The 20,517-nt window shown below is 36.7% G+C and overlaps 1 protein-coding gene across 8 annotated transcripts in view; it reads left to right on the forward strand.

Moving 5' to 3' along the window:
* Window positions 1-20,517, forward strand: part of UIMC1 (ubiquitin interaction motif containing 1) — a 141,821-nt gene that overhangs the window by 77,897 nt on the left and 43,407 nt on the right. For all 8 annotated transcript variants that reach the window (XM_070233842.1, XM_070233841.1, XM_023617159.2 and 5 more), the window contains 3 exons: window positions 12,531-12,655; window positions 13,386-13,491; window positions 13,802-14,538. In XM_070233842.1, the coding sequence (XP_070089943.1) occupies window positions 12,531-12,655; window positions 13,386-13,491; window positions 13,802-14,538 (968 nt within the window). The remainder of the gene's footprint in view (window positions 1-12,530; window positions 12,656-13,385; window positions 13,492-13,801; window positions 14,539-20,517) is intronic.

Raw genomic sequence — 20,517 nt, forward strand, 5'->3', positions numbered from 1 at the left:
ATTGAGTTAATTTTGGGAAGATGTTAGGTCTTTTGTCTAGATTTATTTTTTTGGATATGGATGTCTAGTTGTTCCAGCAACATTCATTGAAAAGGCTCTCTTTGCTTCATTGTATTGCCTTTGCTTCTTTGTCAAAGATCAGGTGACTATACTTATGAGGGTCTATTTCTGGGCTCCTTATTCTGTTCCATTGATCTATTTGTCTTTTCTTTCACCAATACCACGCTGTTTTGATTATTGTGGCTTTACATAGTAAGTTTTAAAGTCAGGTAATGTTAGTCCTCCAGCTTTGTTCTTCTCCTTCAATATTGTGTTGGCTATTCTGGTTTTTTAGCCCTCTCTGTATAAACTTTAGAATGAGTTTGTTGATATTTACAAAATAACTTGCTTGGATTTTGATTGGTATTGCATGGAATCTACAGATCAAGTTGTGAAGAACTGACATCTTGACAGTATTGAGTCTTCCTATTCATGAACATGGAATATCTCTTCAGTTAATTAGTTCTTTGATTTTGTTCATCAGAGTTTTGTAGTTTTCTTCATATAGATCTTGTACATTATTTTGTTAGATGTAGACCTAAAGTATAAGTATTTCTTTCTTGTTTTTTTTTTTTGAGGAGATTAACCCTGAGCTAACCTCTGCCACCAATCCTCCTCTTTTTGCTGAAGAAGACTGGCCCTGAGCTAACATCTTTGCTCTTCTTCCTCTACTTTAAATGTGGGATGCCTGCCACAGCATGGCTTGACAAGCAGTGTGTAGGTCCACACCTGGGATCCGAACTAGTGAACCCTGGGCTGCTAAAGTGGGACGTGTGAACTTAACTGCTGGCCCCTAAGTATTTCATTTTTGGGGTGCTAATGTGAATGGTATTGTGTTTTAAATTTCAAATTACTCTTGTCCATTGCTGGTATATGGGAATGTGACTGACTTCCATATATTAACCTTGTGTTCTGTAACCTTACTATGATTGCTTATTAGTTCCAGGAGTATTTTTGTCAGTTCTTTTGGATTTTCTACATAAATGATCATGTCATTGGCAAACACAGTTTTATTTCTTCCTTCCCATCTGTATACCTTTTATTTCCTTTTCTTGTCTTATTGCATTAGCTGCTGTGTCTAGTACAATTTTGAAAAGGAGTAGTGAGAAGGGACATCCTTGCCTTATTCCTGTTCTTAGTGGGAAAGCTTTGAGTTCTCACCATTAAATGTGATGTTAGCTGTATGTTTTTTGTTGATATTCTTTATCAAGTTGAGGAGGTTCTCTATTCCTAGTTTACTGAGAGGGGTTTTTTGGGGGGGAGGGGAGGAGGAAGATTGGCTCTCAGCTGACATCTGTTGCCAATCTTCCTCTTTTTGCTTGAGGAACATTGTCACTGAGCTAACATCTGTGCCAATCTTCCTCCATTTTATGGAGGATGCTGCCACTGCTTGGCTTGACAAGCATTACTAGGTCCGTGCCCAGGATCCAAACCTGTGAACCCTGGGTCACTGAAGCAGAGCATGCAAACTTAACCACTACACTATGGGGCCGGCCCCCTACTGAGAGTTTTTGTCACGAATGGGTGTTTGATTTTGTCCAGTGATTTTTCTACATCTTTTGATATGATCATGTTGTTTTTCTTTTTCATACTGTTTGTGTGTTGGGTTACATTAATTGATTTTTTTCTTCTTCTCCCCAAAGTCCCCCAGTACATAGCTGTACATTCTAGTTGTGAGCGACTCTGGTTGTACTTTCTGGGATGCTATGTCAGCATGGCTTGATGAGCAGTGCTAGGTCCCTGCCGGGATCCAAACCGGCAAAACCCTGGGCTGCCATAGCGGAGTGCATGAGCTTAACCACTCGGCCACAGGGCTGGCCCCACATTAATAGATTTTTGAATGTTGAACCAGCATTGCATATCTCAGATAAATCCCACACCATGGTGATGGTGTGTAATTCTTTTTACACATTGTTGAATTCGGTTTGCTAATATTTTCTTGAGGATTTTTACATCTGTGTTCATGAGAGATATTGGTCTGTAGTTTTCTTGTAGTGTTTTTGTGTAGTTTTGGTGTTAAACAGTGGTCTCATAGAATGAGTTAGGAAGTATTCCTTCTGCTTCTATCCTCTGAAAGAGCTTGTAGAGAATTTGTATGACTTCTTCCTTAAATGTTTGCTAGAATTCACCAGTGAACCTTTCTGGGCCTGGTGCTTTCTTGTTTTGGAAGGTTATTAATTATAGGTTCTATTTTTTTTATAGATATAGACCTATTTTTTTTACGTATAGACCTATTCAGATTATGTATTTTTTCTTAGGTGAGTTTTGGCAGATTGGGTCTTTAAAGGAATTGGTTTATTTTATCTAGGTCATCAGATTTGTTGGCATAGAGTTGTTCGTAGTATTCCTTTTTTATCCTTTTAATGCCCATGAGATCTGTAGTGATAGTCCCTCTTTCATTTCTTATATTAGTAATTTGTGTCCTCTCTCTCTTTTTTTTTCTTAGTTAGCCTGGAAGCTTACCAATTTTATCGATCTTTTCAAAGAACCAGCTTTTCGTTTGGTTCATTTTCTCTATTGATTTCTTGTTTTCAATTTCATTGATTTGTGTTTTAATTCTTATTATTTCTTTTCTTCTGCTGTCTTTGGATTTAATTTGCTCTTCTTCTTTTAGTTTCCTAAGGTGAAAACTTAGATGATTGAATTCAGATCTTTCTTCTTTTCTAATATATACCTTCAATGCTAGAAATATCCCTCCACTCCTTTTGTTGCATCCCACAAATTTGATGTCATGTTTTCATTTTCATTTAGTTCAAAAATAGTTCTATATTTCTCGTGAAATTTCTTCTTTGACTTGTGTTATGTAGAAGTGTGTTGTTTAATCCCCATATATTTTGGGATTTTCTGGTTATCTTTCACTTATTGATTTCTAATTTAATTTCTTTGTGGTCTGAGAGCAGACATTGCCTGATTTCTATTGTTTTAAATTTAAGATGTGTTTTACGGCCCAGAATGTGGTCATTCTTGGTGAATGTTCTGTGTGAGCTTAGAAAAATATTTATTCTGTTGTTATCGTTTGAAGTAGTCTATAGCTGTCCATTATATTCAGTTGCTTGGTGATGTTTTGAGTTCAACTATATCCTTACTGATTTTCTCCCTGCTAAGGTCTGTCTATTGCTGATAGAGGGGTATTGAAATTTCCAACTATGATAGTAGATTCATGTATTTTTCTTTGCAGTTCTATCCTTTTTTGCCTCATGTAGTGATACTTTGTTGTTAGGCACTTACACATTGAGGATTGTTATATCTTCTTGGAGAAGTAACCTCTTTATCGTCGTGTATTACCCTTCTTTATCCCTGATAACTTTCCTTGCTTTAAAGTCTGCTTTGTCTGAAATTAATATGGTTATTCCTGCTTTCTTTTGATTTTTGTTAGTGTGGTATATGTTTTACGTCTATTTAACTTTTTTTTTTTTTAAGATTTTATTTTTCCTCTTTCTTCCCAAAGCTCTCCGGTCCATAATTGTGTAGTTTTAGTTGTGGCATGTGGGATGCCGTCTCAGCATGGCCTCATGAGCAGTGCCATGTTCGCGCCCAGAATCCGAACTGGTGAAACCCTGGGCTGCTGAGCAGAGTGCGTGACCTTCACCACTTGGCCATGGGCCGGCCCCCTCTATTTACTTTTTATCTATATTTGTGTTATTTATTTATTTATTTTTGAGGAAGATTAGCCCTGAGCTAACACACCCATGCCCATCTTCCTCTACTTTGTGTGTGGGATGCCTACCACAGCATGGCTTTTACCGAGCGGTGCCATGTCTACACGTGGGATCTGAACCGGCGAACCCTGGGCCACCGAGAAGCAGAATGTGCGAACTTAACCACTGCGCCACCAGGCTGGCCCCTGTCTTTATATTTAAAATGAGTTTCTTGTAGACAACATATAGTTAGGTCTTCCTTTTTGATCCACTCCAACAATCTCTCTTTTAATTGGTGTGTTTAGTCCATTGACATTCAGAGTGATTATTGATATAGTTGGATTAAGAAGTACCTTGTTTGTTATTGTTTTCTGTTTTTTGTCCCTCTTCTTCATTCCCAATTTTGTCTTTCATTTTTTCCCTCCCTTTTGTGGTTTTATTTTCTTTTGGTGAGGAAGATTGGCTCTGAGCTCAAATCTGTGTCAGTCTTCTTCTCTTTTGTATATGGGATCCTGCCACAGCATGGCTTGATGGGCTGTGTCTATGTCTGTGCCCAGGATCCGAGCTCATGAACCCCAGGCCTCCAAAGCAGAGCATGTGAACTTAACTACCACCCCACTGGGCTGGCCCCTTTTATGGTCTTTCTTTGTTTTTTTTAAAGATTTTATTTTTCCTTTTTCTCCCCAAAGCCCCCTGGTACATCGTCGTATATTTTTAGTTGTGGGTCTTACTAGTTGTGGCATGTGGGATGCCGTCTCAGCATGGCTTGATTAGCGGTGCCGTGTCCGCGCCCAGGATCCAAACTGGCGAAACCCTGGGCCGCTAAAGCAGAGCATGTGAAATTAACCACTCAGCCATGTGGCCCACCCCCCCTTTTGTGGGTTTAATTGAGCATTTTATATGATTATATTTTCTCTCCTTTCTTAGTATTTGTTAGAGTTCTTATTTTACTTTTTTAGTTGTTTTCCTTGAGTTTGCAATATACCTTTACGACTAATCCAAGTCCACTTTCAAATAACTCTGTACTGCTTCATGGGTATTATGTGTACTTTATAATAACAAAATAATGCTAAGTCTTCCCTCCAATTAGTTTATCATTGCTGTCATTTATTTCCTGCATACATATATATGTATAAATAAGATATATACATAAGCATACATAATCAAGTACATTATTATTACTGTTTTTTTGAACAGACTATTATCTGTTAGATCGATTAAGAATACGAAAAATAGGGGCTGGCCCAGTGGCACAGCGGTTAAGTTTGCACATTCCACTTTGGTGGCCCAGGGTTTGCCAGTTTGGATCCTAGGTATGGACATGGCACCGCTCATGAAGCCATGCTGTGGGAGGCGTCCCACATATAAAGTAGAGGAAGATGGGCATGGGTGTTAGCTCAGGGCCAGTCTTCCTCAGCAAAAAGAAGAGGATTGGCAGTAGATGTTAGCTCAGGGCTAATCTTCCTCAAAAAAGAATAAGAAAAATAAAAGTCTTTATTTTGCCTTCACTTATTCCTCCTTTGATACTCTTCCTTTGTTTATGTGGATCTGAATTTCTGACCTATGTTATATTCCTTCTGTCTAAAGAACTTCTTGCAGCATTTCTTGTAATGCAGGTCTACTGACAGCAAATTCCCTCAGTTTTTGTTTGTCTGAGAAAATCTTTATTACTCTGACTTTTGAAGAATAATTTCACAGTGTGCTGAATTCTATGTTGGTGTTTTTTTCCTCTCAACACTTTAAATATTTCACGTCACTCTCCTTGCTTTCATGGTTTCTGAGAAGTCAGGTATAATTCTTTGTTTCTCTATAGGTGAAGTGTTTTTTTCCTTTGACTTTCAAAATTTTTTCTTTATCTTAAATTTTCTGTAGCTTGAAAGTCATATGCCTAGATGTAGGGATTTTGGGGGGCATTTTTTTCTGTTTGCTATTCTCTGAGCTTCCTGGATCTGTGGTTAGAAATCTGACATTAATTTGGGGAAATTCTGAGTTATTATTGTTTTACATGTTTATTTTGCTCCTTTCTCTTTTTTCTTTCCTTCTGGTAATCCGATTACATGTTTGTTACTTGTTTTGTAGTTCTTCCACAGTCCTTGGATACTCTGTTATATTTTTTTTCAGTCTTTGTTCTCTTTAGTTTTTAGTTTTGAAGAGTTCTGTTAATGTATCTGTAAGCTCAGATTCTTAGTTGTGTTCAGTCTATTAATAAGCCCATTGAAGGCATTCTTCATTTCTTTTATAGTGTTTTTTATCTTTAGCATTTGTTTTTGGTTCTTTCTTAGGATATCTATTTCTCTGTTTACATTGCCCATCTGTTTTTGCATGCTCTCTACTTTATCCATTAGAGCCCTTAGCATATTAATCATAGTTGTTTTAAATTCCCAGTCAGATAATTCCAACATCTCTGCTGTGTCTGGCTCTGATGCTTACTCTGTCTCTTCCAATTGTGTTTTTTTGCCTATTAGTATGCCTTGTAATTTTTTCTTGAATGGTGGGCATGATGTACTATAAATAGGCCTTTAGTAATGTGGAGGTAAGTGTGGGGGTAATGGAAGCATTCTGTGATTAGGTCTCAGTCTTTTAGTGAACCTGTGCCTCTGGATTGTGAACTTCACAGGTGTTTTTCAGTTTTTTTCCTATCCCCTTTGTCGAGCAGGATGGCTAGCATAGGTTGTAGTTTGGTGTTTTCTTTCTCCCAACTCAGTTAGACTCTCATAATACCCCATCAGTTGAAGCTCTGGTTAACTGGTTGCTCCCAGGGCAGGCCTTTTTAAAAAGAACAGAGCACTGGTATATTTCAAAATAGTTCCTTTTCCCCTTCCCCGGTGGAATGCTCAAGAGGGATTTTCTCCTGTATTTATCTTGAGAACCTGGTTGAGCTCTTGGAGATAAAACTCACAAAAGTGTGGGGTCCCCTTATGACGGAGTCCCCCTAGAGTTTTAACTCTCAGACTGTACACACTGAACCTCCAGCAATTTGTCAAATGCGGTTTAGATTTTCTTACCCTGGCACTGGCTTCTGTGACAATTTCTGCTGTAAATCTCTGCTCCAATAAGCCGTGACTCCTTGTATTTCCCTGTCTGTCTCTCCATCTTGGAGGTAGCAGTTTGCCCTGTGTCCTCTCTCATGGCTCTAAGAAGAGTTGTTGATTTTTCAGTCTGTTCAGCTTTTTACTTGTTAGGACCGAGTGGAGAATTCTAAGCTCCTTACATGTGGAACCAGAAGTTGGTTGTGTCATCCCCAATATATTTTTATTTGGCTTTTATACACTTTATCATTTTTGTATGTCTTCATGATTAGCATTTTGGTACCAACATCTGAGTCTCTTGATTTGACAATTCCGTAACTTACTTAACACATTGCTTTGTTTTTAGGCATTTAAATCAGTGCTGTTATAGATGATAGTGAAGTGGACATCTTTTTGTGTATCGCACTTTCCTTCTTTTCAGTGATTCCCTAGGGTAAATTCCCAGAAGTGTGATCACTTCGTTTGAGAATGCACATCTGTAAGGGTTATGACACAGTGCCTTAATGCTTTCAAAAGTGTTTTATAAATTTATACTGTAACTGGCAATATGTAGGCATATCAGCTTTACCACAATTGCAAAGCTGTATTTATTTTGGAGGAGAAAGTTCTTACGAAAGATTTGGGTAGGAAAATAATTTATCTGGTTTATTTTTTTGTTACAGTTGTGTGTCGCTTAATGATGGGGATACATTCTGAGAAATGCAGCATTATGTGATTCCATCATTGTGTGACTATCATAGAGTGTACTTCCACAAACCTAGCTGGTATAGCCTACTACACACCTAGGATATATATCTTGTTGGGCTACCATCGTATATATCGTCTGTTGTTGACCAAAATGTTGTTATGTAGTACGTGAGTGCGTATGAAATGTTCCTTTTCAGCCATTTTAAGTACCCATAAATTATTATAGGTTCTCCTGATGTACTGTCTAGTTTTGTATTCTGAATTGTTAACAGCGTGTTTGCACATCTCAGTGGGAGGCTAACCTGAATGGTGGGAGACGTTGATCATCATAAATTATGACCAGCATAATCAGCTTCACACAGCTTGTGTACTACTCTGTGTTTAGCTCAGCAGAATCATTTGATAAGCTGAGTCCAGCCAGTTCAGTTGGAGATTCTAAAGTTGACACTTGCTGACATTTTCCTTAAAGGAGCATGCTTCCAGGTGGGATTCCAGTTTGTTTTTCTCTTTCTTCTAATGGTTGGGTTCTTACATAGTAGAGAGGTCAGCTAAAATGTGTCGTAGTCAACAATGATGTTTATTGGACTTTAGTCTCAGATCATGGTTGATATGTGAAAATAAGAGACAGTAAATAGTGAATGAGAGTGTCCTTTTAATTCTTATTGTAGTTAAAGTAAATATGTAATGGTGGCTTTGTCAAGTTATGTGGTTGTATGCTGTCAGTAAAATATACATAAAATGACTAAGTTAGAAAGGTGGTAATCTGAATTAAAGTTTTGGATTTCTTTAAATAATATATAATAACAATACATAATTTTATTATTAATTAATAGTAATAATTAACAATTATTGGGCACTTATGTGCCAAGCACTATTCTAAGTGTTATATATATTTAAATTATTTCATCCTCGTAGCAGCCTTAAATATTATTACCTCCATTTTATATATGTGTGAACTAAAACAGGTATTACACAATGGTGACATTTACATGAGAATCCTTAAAGTCAAGAGTATGTTTACTCTACATGCATGTCCACAGCAATTAAAAGAAGCAAAATAAAAAGGGGGAAGGAGATTATTAGAGATCAGCCCCAGTATCCAGGTACAGAGGATAAGTAACCTGCTCAAGATTTCACAACTAAAGAGGCAAAAATCAAGATTTAAACCTAGGCAGTCTCGCTCTGGAGCTTCCTCTGTATGTACTAGAAAACAGAGTCAGACTGTGTTACTAAATTGAAGTTCTTGTTTTAATGGTTGGGAAGAAGGCAGAGTCTGAAGAATACTTCAGTTAACGTAGCAAAGCCTTATCTCTCCAGAGCCTTCAGGGAATAGGGTGTTTTGAAAAACAGAATATTACAAAGAACTCAGATTTACCTCTTTTGCATTACGTGGTTTTTGATTCTTTTAAGTTGAACATAAAGGATGTAATCAGCTTTTTCTTGATTGACTTAGTGACTTTGTTAGGAATGTCATTCTTTTTAGCTATTCTAGTGGTATGTAGGGGTATCTCATTTTAACTTTCATTTTCCTGATGACTAATGATCTTTTCATACGCTTATTAGTCATTTGGATATTTTTTTTTGTGAAGTATCTGTTCAGATCCCTTACTCTTTATTTTTTAAATTAAATTGCTTGTTTTCTTCTTATTGAATTATAATTCTTTATTCTGGATACAAGTCCTTTGTCAGCTTATATGTGTTGTGAATATGTTCTCCCATTTTGTGGCTTACCTTTTTATTTTCTTAACAAAGAGATTTAAATTTTGATTAGGTCCATTTTTTTTCTTTTATGGCTTTTTCTTTCTGGGTCTTATCAAAGCAATCTTTGACTGCCCCAAGGTTACAGAGATTTTCATCTATGTTTTCTTCTAGGATTTTTATAGTTTTCGCCTTTACATTTAAATATATGATCCATTTTGAGTTAAGTTTTGTATATAGTGTGAGGTAAGGGTTCATTTTTTTCCTTATGGATATCCAATTGTTCTAGCACCATTTGTTGAAAAGCCTGTCCTTCCTTGTTGAAAATCAATTGAAACTCAGTGTGTGGATCTATTTCTAAATTTTCTATTATGTTCCATTAAACATGCTTGTTGGGATTTTGATTGGGATTGTGTTGAATCTGTAAATCAATTTGGGGAGAATTGATTTCTTATTTTCTGAATTAGTATGGTATTACTTTATTCTTTTTTCTTTTTTTTGAGGAAGATTAGCTCTGAGCTAACATTCACTGCCAATCCTCCTCTTTTTGCTGGGGAAGATTGGCCCAGAGCTAACAACTGTTCCCATCCTCCTCTATTTTATATGTGGGATGCCTGCCACAGCATGGCTTGATAAGCAGTGCGTAGGTCCACACCTGAGATCTGAACCAGCAAACCCTAGGCCACTGAAGCAGAGTGTGTGAACTTTACCGCTATGCCACCAGGCTGGCCCCACTTTTTTCTTTATTCTTTGGTAGAATTCACCAGTGATGAATGTCAGATGTCCCCAGGGTTTTCTTTATGGAAAAGTTTTTAATTACAAATTCAATTTCTGTAATAGATATAAGGCTGTTCAGATTTTGTTTCTTCTTGTATCAGTTTTCATAATTTGTGTTTTTCAATAATTTTTTTGTTTGTTTCAGCTCATTGTTTCTCAGTCCTTTTTTCTTTTTTTTTTTTAAAGATTTTATTTTTCCTTTTTCTCCCCAAAGCCCCCCAGTACATAGTTGTATATTCTTTGCTGTGGGTCCTTCCAGTTGTGGCATGTGGGACGCTGCCTCAGCGTGGTTTGATGAGCAGTGCCATGTCCGCGCCCAGGATTCGAACCAACGAAACACTGGGCTGCCTTCAGCGGAGCGCGTGAACTTAACCACTCGGCCACGGGGCCAGCCCCTCTCAGTCCTTTTTTCATTGTTGTTCCCCAAAGGATCCTTTAGACATTTTTTTCCTAATCACTGCTGTCCCCATAAAATTTTAATACCAGAGATAATGCTATATATTCTGTTTATGTATTGATTCTCTATCTGTGTTTTATACATAAAGAGAGTAAGATATTTGACCTCCAAGAACTAGTTTTTGTCTGTTTGGGAATGATGTGTCACCCCTGTTGAGAATGCATGATCCAAGTTGTCAAATTTATTGGCGTAGAATTGTCCACAGTATTATTCTTCTCATGACTGTAGAATCTGTAGTGATATATCCCCTCTTTTATTCCTGATATTGTTAATTTATGTTTTTTCTTCTTTTTCCTTGATCAGTCTAGTTAGAACTTTATAAATTTTATTGACTTTTTCATAGAACCAATTTTTTGCTTAAGTTTTTTCTATTGTTTGTCATCTTCTGTTTCGTTGATTTCTTCTCTGTATTTCTTTCTCCTTACTTTGGGTTAATTTCACTCCTCATTTTCTAGCTTCTTAAAGTAGGAAGCTTGGATCAGTGATTTTAAACTTTTTCTTCTTTTCTAATATGATCATGTAATGCTGTACATTTCCCTGTAAGCATTGCATTAAGTGCATCCCATAGATTTTGTATGTTTTCATTCTATTAGAGTCATTTCAAATTCAGTTGGATACATTTTTTATGTTTGGATTCAGTTTTAGGGATCCTTTATCCTTACTGATTTTATTTTACTTTAAAAAATATATTTAGCATGTACATGATTCTGTAAGTCAAAAATACACAGAAAGATATAGTCAAAGAAGTGTTACTCCCTCTCTTATCCCTTCTACTTTGTTCCCAACTACCTGTAGGTAACCACTTGGATTAGTTTTTGATTTGTCCCTCTTGTGTCATTTTTTGCAAAAGTAAACAAGTATATGTATATTTTCTTATTTCTCTTTTTATACACAAAAGGTAGCATATATACATGTTCTTTCATACTTCATTTTTGTTTTTTTTTTACTTAATATTATATCCTTGAAATCATTCTATTCCTGATCCGTATATATCTTCCCTATTCTTTTTTATAGTTATATGTATGTATACCAAAGTTTATTCAAGCAGTGTCCTATGTTCGTTATTAAGTAGATTTCCAATGTTTTACAAATTCAAACATTGCTGCAATGAAAAATGTAGTTCATATTTACTGTTTTTTTTCAATTGGAAGTATATCTTTAGAGTAAATTGCTAGAATTGGGGTTGCTGGGTCATGTATGTAGTTTGTTAGACACTGCCAAAATCCTCTCCATAGGTATTATACAAAATGGTGATATTCTATCATTTCTTTTACATTTAGAGCTGAAATAATTCTTTAAAGAGAAACTTCTTTTCATCTATTTGGTTACCCAGTAGTATAACTTGTATTGGAAGAGTAGGACAAAAATTTGATTCTCTATCTTTTTATTTACTAGTTTTCAAAGTAATTGATTAACATTCTTCAGCAGTGATCAGTTAGTCGTATTTTTTTCTAAAGTATCATTATGAGCTCAGATTTGAACATATTTAATGTGTTTTAATTAATTGCATTCATTATCCTTATTGATAGTCCAGTTCCATTTTTGGCCAGTCAGAACCTTTTTAAGTTGGCTGTTAAAGTTCTTCTGATATGACCCTAGTAGTGTCTGGTAGACTCCTTGCTCACAGATATGACAGCTATTCTAGCTCACCTACATTTCGTGCTCCAGACTTGGAATCAGCTGTTTCTCCAGGGTACTCCAGTTGCTTTTAATGGGAAATGGTGTTTGACGATCACTTTCTGGTTACTAGGATGTTCTTTTCTGCTGGGTAAATCAGAGGATTCTGAAGAATAGAATTATTCCAGTTAAATGTTGAGCATAAAGCCGCGTGATATGTAGCAAAAAGCCCTGGATTGGAAGTCAATTCCTCTGTTTATTCCTTCACCAAATAAATATTTACTGAGTAATTACCAGGTGCCAGGCACTCCTTTATATACTGGAGATACAACAGTGAACAAAACAGGCAAAACTCTGCTTTCACGGGAGCTTACAGTCTCGTTAACCCAGGATTCTTGTTGTAGCTGCTGCTACTGATCTTAGCTAACATGTTACCTTTTGGGGCTTTCCTCAATTATAAAATTATGAAATTGTACTAAATGGTCTGTAGTGTCTTCACTTGAAAAGTTTAATAATTCTGTTTCTTGCCTCCATGCTTATTCAACGTTTGTGGTGTCCCTCCCCTCTCTTTTCTGTGTCCTTTTACAGAAATGACAGAAGAAGAACAGTTTGCTCTGGCTCTCAAAATGAGTGAGCAGGAAGCTAGGGAAGTGAATAGCCAGGAGGAGGAAGAAGAGGAGCTCTTGAGGAAAGCCATTGCGGAAAGCCTGAATGTAAATATGCTATGTTGAAAAAGTTTGTTAGGATTGATCAGCAACATTCTTTTACTTTTGTAGTGTTATAGCTGCATTAGGGACTAGCTGTAGTAGTTTATAGGGTTTTCAGCTAACACATATTTCCCAAAATAATTTTTAAAGTCCATGTTGGATTGTTGGTGAACCCAATTTGAAGTGTTTTGGTAATTCTATATAAAGAGTTTTCTTCTCCCACACAGATTTTCAGTCCATGGCTTAAGAGAGCCATAGTAGTTGGCAGCTTCTAAAGAGAGTTACCAAGTACCAAGAAACCAAAAGGGAACAAGATAAGGTGCTTACCTCTCCTGTTTTGTGGGGAGAGCAAAGAGAATGAGAACCAGAGGTGGGTTATGGAGAGAAAGAATGGGCAGTTTTAAAATTTTTCAGATAATGTTAAATCATGATTTGAATATATGTAACTGAAATTATTTTAAATGTGAAGGATATTTGCCAGTGCCAGGTCCTGAGCCATCCTTTATGCCATTCACCTCTCTATATTAGAAAAAGGTTTAGTGTAGTGATCTAGAACAGCACTTTGCACATAGTAGGCATTCAGTACATGCTGTGGAATTCATTTGAATTGAGCATCTCTGTTTTAGAGAGGAGAATCTCTTAGGGACAGTGGCTTCCCCTTTGTGTCCTTCTGTGACCCTTCATTTATAGCTATTTTAATAATAAACCTGGTCTGGTGTGGGATCACTTGTTTCAGAGTTGCCGGCCTTCTGATGCTTCTGCTACAAGATCTCGACCTGTGGCCACTGGACCATCTTCACAGTCCCACCAAGAGAAAACCACAGACTCTGGGACCACTGAAGGCATGTCTCCCTGTTCTGACTCCTTCCACTCATCACGTATAACCATATCACAGGGATCTCAAGCTGAGAGTAGATAGACAGAAATGCCCCAAATCCCTTTGGTGGTATTAAAGAGGTTAAATCAGAAAGTAGTTGAGATCTCTCTAATATCCAGCATAGTTTTGTCTTCAAGGAAAAGCCAACATTTGGTTAAATCCAAAGAAGAGCCTTTTTTACCCACATTATGTAATTCTTGGTAAGTGATAACTTGCCAAGCCCTCTTAATAAAAAAGTTTGTCCTTAGCCCTACTTTTTCTCAAATACCCTACAGGCATATGGCAGCTGGTACCTCCATCACTGTTTAAAGGCTCACTTATCAGTCAGGGAAACGAGGCTGAGGAAAGAGAGGAGCCTTGGGACCACACTGAAAACACTGAAGAGGAGCCGGTCTCTGGCAGCTCAGGAAGCTGGGACCAGTCAAGCCAGCCAGTGTTTGAGAATGAGAACGTTAAATGTTTTGACAGATGTACTGGCCGCTTGGCTGAGCGCACACAGTGTGGGAAGCCACAGGAAAGTACTGGGAGGGGTTGTGCTTTTCACAAAGCTGCCCAGGGTAGGGGGGACACATCTAGGCACTGCCTGCCTACCCCAGCAGATGCCAAAGGTCTCCAGGACATTGGGGGCACTGTGCACTACTTCTGGGGTATTCCATTCTGCCCTGCTGGAGTAGACCCTAACCAGTATACCAAGGTCATTCTCTGCCAGTTGGAAGTTTATCAAAAGAGCCTGAAAATGGCTCAGAGGCAGCTCTTTAAAAAAAGAGAGTTTGGGGAACCAGTGTTACCTAGACCTCCTTCTCTGATCCAGAATGAATGTGGCCAAGGAGATCAGGCTAGTGAAAAAAATGAAGGCATCTCAGAAGATATGGGAGATGAAGACAAAGAGGAGAGGCAGGAGTCTAGGGCATCTGTCTGGCACTCAAAAACCAAGGATTTCCAAGAAAGCCCAATTAAAAGCTTGAAAGAGAAACTTTTGTTGGAGGAAGAACCAACAACCAGTCATGGTCAGGTAAGGGTCAGTGATGCTGTGATTAAGGATGATTTATTCACAGATTAAACAAGGATTATTTTAGCTGTTTGTTCTTTTTGTGGTCTTTTTTCCCCCTGATTTTTGAAGTAACACATGCTCACTACGGAAAATTGGGGAAGTACAGAGGAGTGTAAAGAAGAAAAAATTACCCATAATCCCACCACCAAGAGGCAATAATCATTATTTATATGCATATAAAATATTTTTTCTAATTTTTCAACAAAATGAAGACTTCTGTATAAGCTTTGTTCCTTTCCTCACTTAATAGTTTATCTTATATTTTTTCCTGTTTATTAAGTATACTTGACAACATTCTGTCATACAGATATACCATAAATTTTGTGTGTTAAAATGTTTATTATTTCTAAGAAATTAAGTTTTTGAATAGGTAATAATGTTCACATGGCTCAAAATTCAAGAAGATATACATGAAAAGTCTATCTCCTATCCCCTTCCCCAGCCCATCAGTTTCCCTCCTTGGAGTCAGCCTTTATTACTGGTTTCTGGTGTATCCTTCCAAGATATTTTATGTAGTACAGGCAAATGTGTGTATATATTGTTTTCTTCATCTTCTTTTACATGTATGATAGCATACGCCACGCCATTACTCTGTACCTTGCTTTTTTCATTTAATATCTCTATGAGATCATTCCATAACAATAGATAAAGAATTTATTCTTTTTTTTGGATGTGTAATACACCATGTATGGATGAGTGTGTTTTATCCAGTGCCCCTATTGGTGGACATTTAGGTTGTTTCCAGTATTTTACTATTACAAACACTGCTGCAGCGATTACTCTTCTACAGGAGATGTTTTATCCACATGGGAGATATTTGTAGGATAATTTCTTTTATATTTAATTGGTGGGTCAAAGTATATATGCATTTGCAGTTTTACTAGCTATTGCCAAATTGCCTTCCACAGAGGTTGTATAAATTTACACTCACTACAGTGTATGAGAACCAGCTTCCTCATAGCCATACCAATACAGAATTATCAAGACTTCTTGATCTTTGCCAGTCTGAGAGATGAAAAATAGTAACTCAATGCAGTCTTAATTTGCATTTTTCTTATTATGTATGTAGTTGAAACCCACTTACATTTCCTTTTCTGTCTGTTTAGATCTTAGGGGCATTTTTCTCTTTCAATAATCTTTCTTTTTGTGGTTTTTAGGCACCTTTTATATATTAGGGGAGGTGGTCCTTTGTGATAAGAAGTGCATATAGTGTTCCAGTTTATTTTTCCCCCCATGTAATGGTATATTTCTGATTTTGCTTGTCGTGGTTTTCTATAATTTACTGAAAACAATCCCCTGTTTGGGGCCATTTGGGTTGCCTTTTCACTTTTTTTCTGACATATCTAGATTACATTATAGATATGTATGCTTATGTTCTATTTTTTTCTCTGAATATTATAAACCAATCATATAATTACAAACTTTTTATAAATTATAATTTTAAAGAGTATTCTGTTTTATGACTATACTGTTTTTTGTTGCTATTTCTCTTGTTGGACTCTGAGGTTTTGGTTTGGTTTTGTTGTTATCCTACTTGTGTCTCTCTCAGAGTAAGGGTTCAAGAAATGGTAGCTATGAGATTTCATAGCATAGCGTGGATTTGAAGTTTGAATTTCGACTTTGTATTTTAGTAACTGTGTATCTTTGAGCAAGCCATTTAACCTCTCTGAATCTCAGATTTTACATCTGGAAAATGGGAATAGAAATTCATGCAGTAGTTTTAATGATTACAGTGAATTACTATATAAAATGCCTAGTATAATATAATGCTTAGGAGATTATAGGCACTCAATAAATGATAGTTGTTCTCTTGAAGGGACCAGAGGTCATTCATCTAGGATACCTGTGGGAAACATTCTTCCCTAGCAGCCTTCTTCATTCACATTCTGGAAAGATGGGAATAGAAAGCATTTTTCTTAACAGTTCTTCTAGTGACTTGCCTCTTTTCCAAAGGAAAGTTAGGTTATGCTCATGATAGCACGTTTTGTTTGTTCTTTGCACTTCAGAGGTGCTTCCCCTTAAAAGAATAAATTAACTCCACAGAGTGAACACTTAATAATTTATTGTAATTCATGTTGTTAGCTTTCTGAAAGATCCCAGGGGCCAGAGTGTTAGAGCATAGACTTGTTTCAAGTTCTGAGGTTTGAAAACAGTGCCTTTGGAAAAGCCAAAGGCTAGGTAGAAGTTCTCTATCTTCATGAACAGGGCACCAAATACTAAAAATAATATTGTTAATTGGTACTATTTGGCTACAACAAACCAAATCAAACTAGCTGAATAAAAAAGAGGACTTTATCATAAGGAAACAGCGTGCCTCATAAATTCTAAAACAGGATGGTAACCAAGCCTGGAGAAGGTAGTGGGCCTGGAAAATTGTCTGTAGTTTTTCTGTATCTCGCTGCTGTATTGTATCTGCTTCATTTTTCTCCCTGCAGACTGGCTTCCTTTGCTTCTCTGTTTCACATGGTAGGTGGAAGACACTGATCCTACAAGCTCCCAAACTTAAATACAGGTTACAGGAGATTTGCTTTCTCCCAACTCCAGTTTCAAATTTCTAGGAAAGGACTTACAGCCCATTTGGGTTTAGTAAGCCCTCGCCAGCTCTGTTGGCTGTGTCCCGAAGTGAGTATGTGTCAAATTGTACAAATGGCTGTGAGCCCACTGCTGGAATGCCATGGGAGGGGTGACGGACAGTCTTCAGTAAAAGGAGATTGGGCAGACAACCTAGTAAGTATCCAGTGTGATCATTAACATTAATTTTAGAAATCACTTAGAACTATTGGAAAATGATGAAAAGTATTAGGAATAAAGTTGAAAGCATCCACAATCCTACCGTCCAGTGATGTATTCTTTCATCTTTTTTTCTATACCTATTTTTTGTATGGTTTAGATCAAATTATTGTATTTTTGTATTCTTAAATTAGCATTATGTAAACATTTTCTTATGATGTTAAAAGTTAATTATAGATTTCATTTTTAATGACTACATAATATTCTGGCTTATGAATTTACCATAACATTTTCACTGTTTTCCTATTGCTGGATATTGTGGTTGTGATAACCATCTTTCTAAATAAAACTTTTCTTTATTTAAAATTAGTGTCCTTAGGCATAGGGAGCAAGAAAATGCTGGGTTAAAGAGTTATGAACATAAAAAAAGACTTGCTATTTGTTGCCAAATTGCTTTTCAGAAAGGTTGCTCAAATTTCTATTCCTTCTTTCCAGCAATGTATGAGAATGCCTACCTAGTTCACTGCAGCCTTGCTAACAGAATATAATATCTTTAAAAAGTAAAACAAACAGAAATAAACTTACTAATTTTATAGGCACATAATGAAAGTCTTATGATTGTAATTTCACCTTTTGGTCTTTTGCTTTCAGGAACTGTGTTAGAAACAATTTTTGTGTTAAACATTTTCTATTGATTATGGCTTTGCTGGAGCTGCCCACAGTTGAGACGCCTTGGTTGATAGAGACAGCAAGAGAGTCCTAGAAACAGGGACTCAGAAAAACATTCACCTTGGGGCAAAATACTTAGTCTGTATGAAGGTTATAAAAACTTTAGAATCAAATGATAACTGGTTTCTGGCATCACAGACAATAGGAAAGTTGTTAATGAAGATGGAGATGTCATCTTGATGGCCCTGCAGCAGGGAGGTGGAAGGGTCTTGTATATTGATGTGGTCACTGCTTTTCAGGGTCTGATCTGTAATTTTTCAGTCCAGATACTGGAATTTATTTTCCAGAAATGACCAGATTCTGTGGGGGTGTGGGAACTGACTTTGACTAATGAAACTTCAAGCTGATATGTACACCAAATGACAGTTACACACCAAATGAAAGAGACATTTTCAGTGACCAGAATACTTTAGGTCTACCATCTACTGTACCTCCTTCTAGGGTGAAGGTATCTGGAAGCTGAAATAGTAATCAGAAAATGGAAATTTTAAGGGATGATTCACCTAGTCTATGGAAAGACCTGATTAGCTACAGCTACGTGTGCCTGATAACAGAGGACATTTCTGTGGTGACCAGACGATGTGTCTCTTCACTTTCACGTCCCAGGCCATGGTGTGGAAGACACTGCTTGATTCTGGATCTTTGGATTTTTCTTTTTTAGAGTTGTTGCAAATTATCCCTTTACCGTTAGCATATTATTTCTTGAGGCAGAGTGCAATATCTTGATTAGGCCGCAGCCTCCTTAGTTACAGTTACGTTCCTGTTCTGCTTCCCTGCTCACCTTGATTTAGATTTGGGTATTCTAATCAAATTTTATTGCTTTTTTTTTTTGCTATGTTATTTTCATATTGTGGAAGAACCTTACTTTAATTTTACCCTATGTTCAATTACTGCCATTGAGGTGTTAGTTGAGATATGAAAAATGATTTATTGAAGTTAAGACATTCTTGGGATTCTATGTTGAAGTGGTTGGGAAGATCATCATTTGAGTAAACAACATAACAGTAATGGTCAGAACATGGATTGTGGAGTCAGATAAGTCTCAGCTCCACTTTTGACCACCTCTTTGATTTTGGGCAAATTATTTAACCTGTCAAAGTTTCACTTTCCTCATTCCTAAAATAATTTAATAGTTTCTGCCTCAGAAGTTTTTTGTGAGGATTAAAGGAGACATTGTATCTAAAGTGGTTAGCATGGGTCTGGCACATAATAGGTATAGAGTAAATTAAAAAAAAATTTCTACTGGGAAAGGTAGAGTGATGCTTTAGCCTAAAGTAGAGGTGTAGGTATCTTATAACTTATTAGTACCTTGATTGCTTCTAAAGCCCAAGCCTTCATTGGCTAAGAAGGTAAAATTCTATTAAATGGACACTAAGTGTTAGTATTTACCCTCTCCCCCCGCCTTTTTTTTTTTTTTGAGAGATCAGGAATGAAACAGTGTTTTGTCACTACTTTGTTCAAACACATAGTCAGGTGAAGTATTTATTGCTCTTGTATTTTAGTCCTTTTGACAGTTTTGTTCAGCCCTCATTTTTCATAATGACTACGTTCCCAATCATTGTACAGCTTTATCGTCCCTTTGACTGAAGGCTCATCTCAGCTATTTCTGTTTTTTGGTGTATTTCATCATTTATTTACCTGAGTGGTAGAGAGATGCCTAAGTTATTTAGGTTATTTATACCCTGTTAGGAGACTCTGAAAACTTCAGCTTTACTTCTATTGGAAGAAACCTCACAGCCCAGGCACTGCCTCAGAAGTCCTCCTAAGGCAGCAGTAGCTGCTTTTTCTGTTCTGTGCACCTACTTTTAATGAGTTGACATGTGTACCAACTCTACCGTTAATCAAAGAAAATAATCTTTCGCTTATCCAATCCCTATTTGTTAGATTTCTTAAAACATATTCCTGTAGCCAGACATCAAAACCATAGTGGCAGATTTTGTAGCAACAGGAATCTTTGTAACCTTCCCTTTGGAATGTCTTATGTTATGGCTTGCTTGTACCCGGAGACTTCTTTCATGGATTGCAGTGTTTTTCCCAAGTTAGTATTTCCACTGAAAACTGGACTTTTTTTATATTTCCTCCTTCCACACTAAAAGCTTTGTAACTGCTTTTCTGAAATCATCATTCATTTGACTCACCAATTGATATTTATATATCTTGCATTTTACAAAGTGCGTTGCATATATTATCTTTTTAATTTTCACAGTAACACTCTGTGAGGCAATCGTTAATATGCATTTTAAGATGAGGAAACAGATTCAGATGTGACTTACCTAAGATTACAAAGTTAATAGGTGATTTATTTTTGATTCAAATCCTAGTCTTCTGACTCCACAGGATATGCTCTTATTACTGAAACTTACTGACTTACGTAAAATGTTTTATTCTTATTGCTAATTGCTGAGTGATAATGTTAAATAATTTAAATTTCTTTTAAAAAGGAAGAGAAACCAATTATGCCTGCCTCTATATTTAGGATGT

The sequence above is a fragment of the Equus caballus genome, chromosome 14, assembly GCF_041296265.1.
Source record: "Equus caballus isolate H_3958 breed thoroughbred chromosome 14, TB-T2T, whole genome shotgun sequence".
NCBI classification, from domain to species: Eukaryota; Metazoa; Chordata; class Mammalia; order Perissodactyla; family Equidae; genus Equus; species Equus caballus.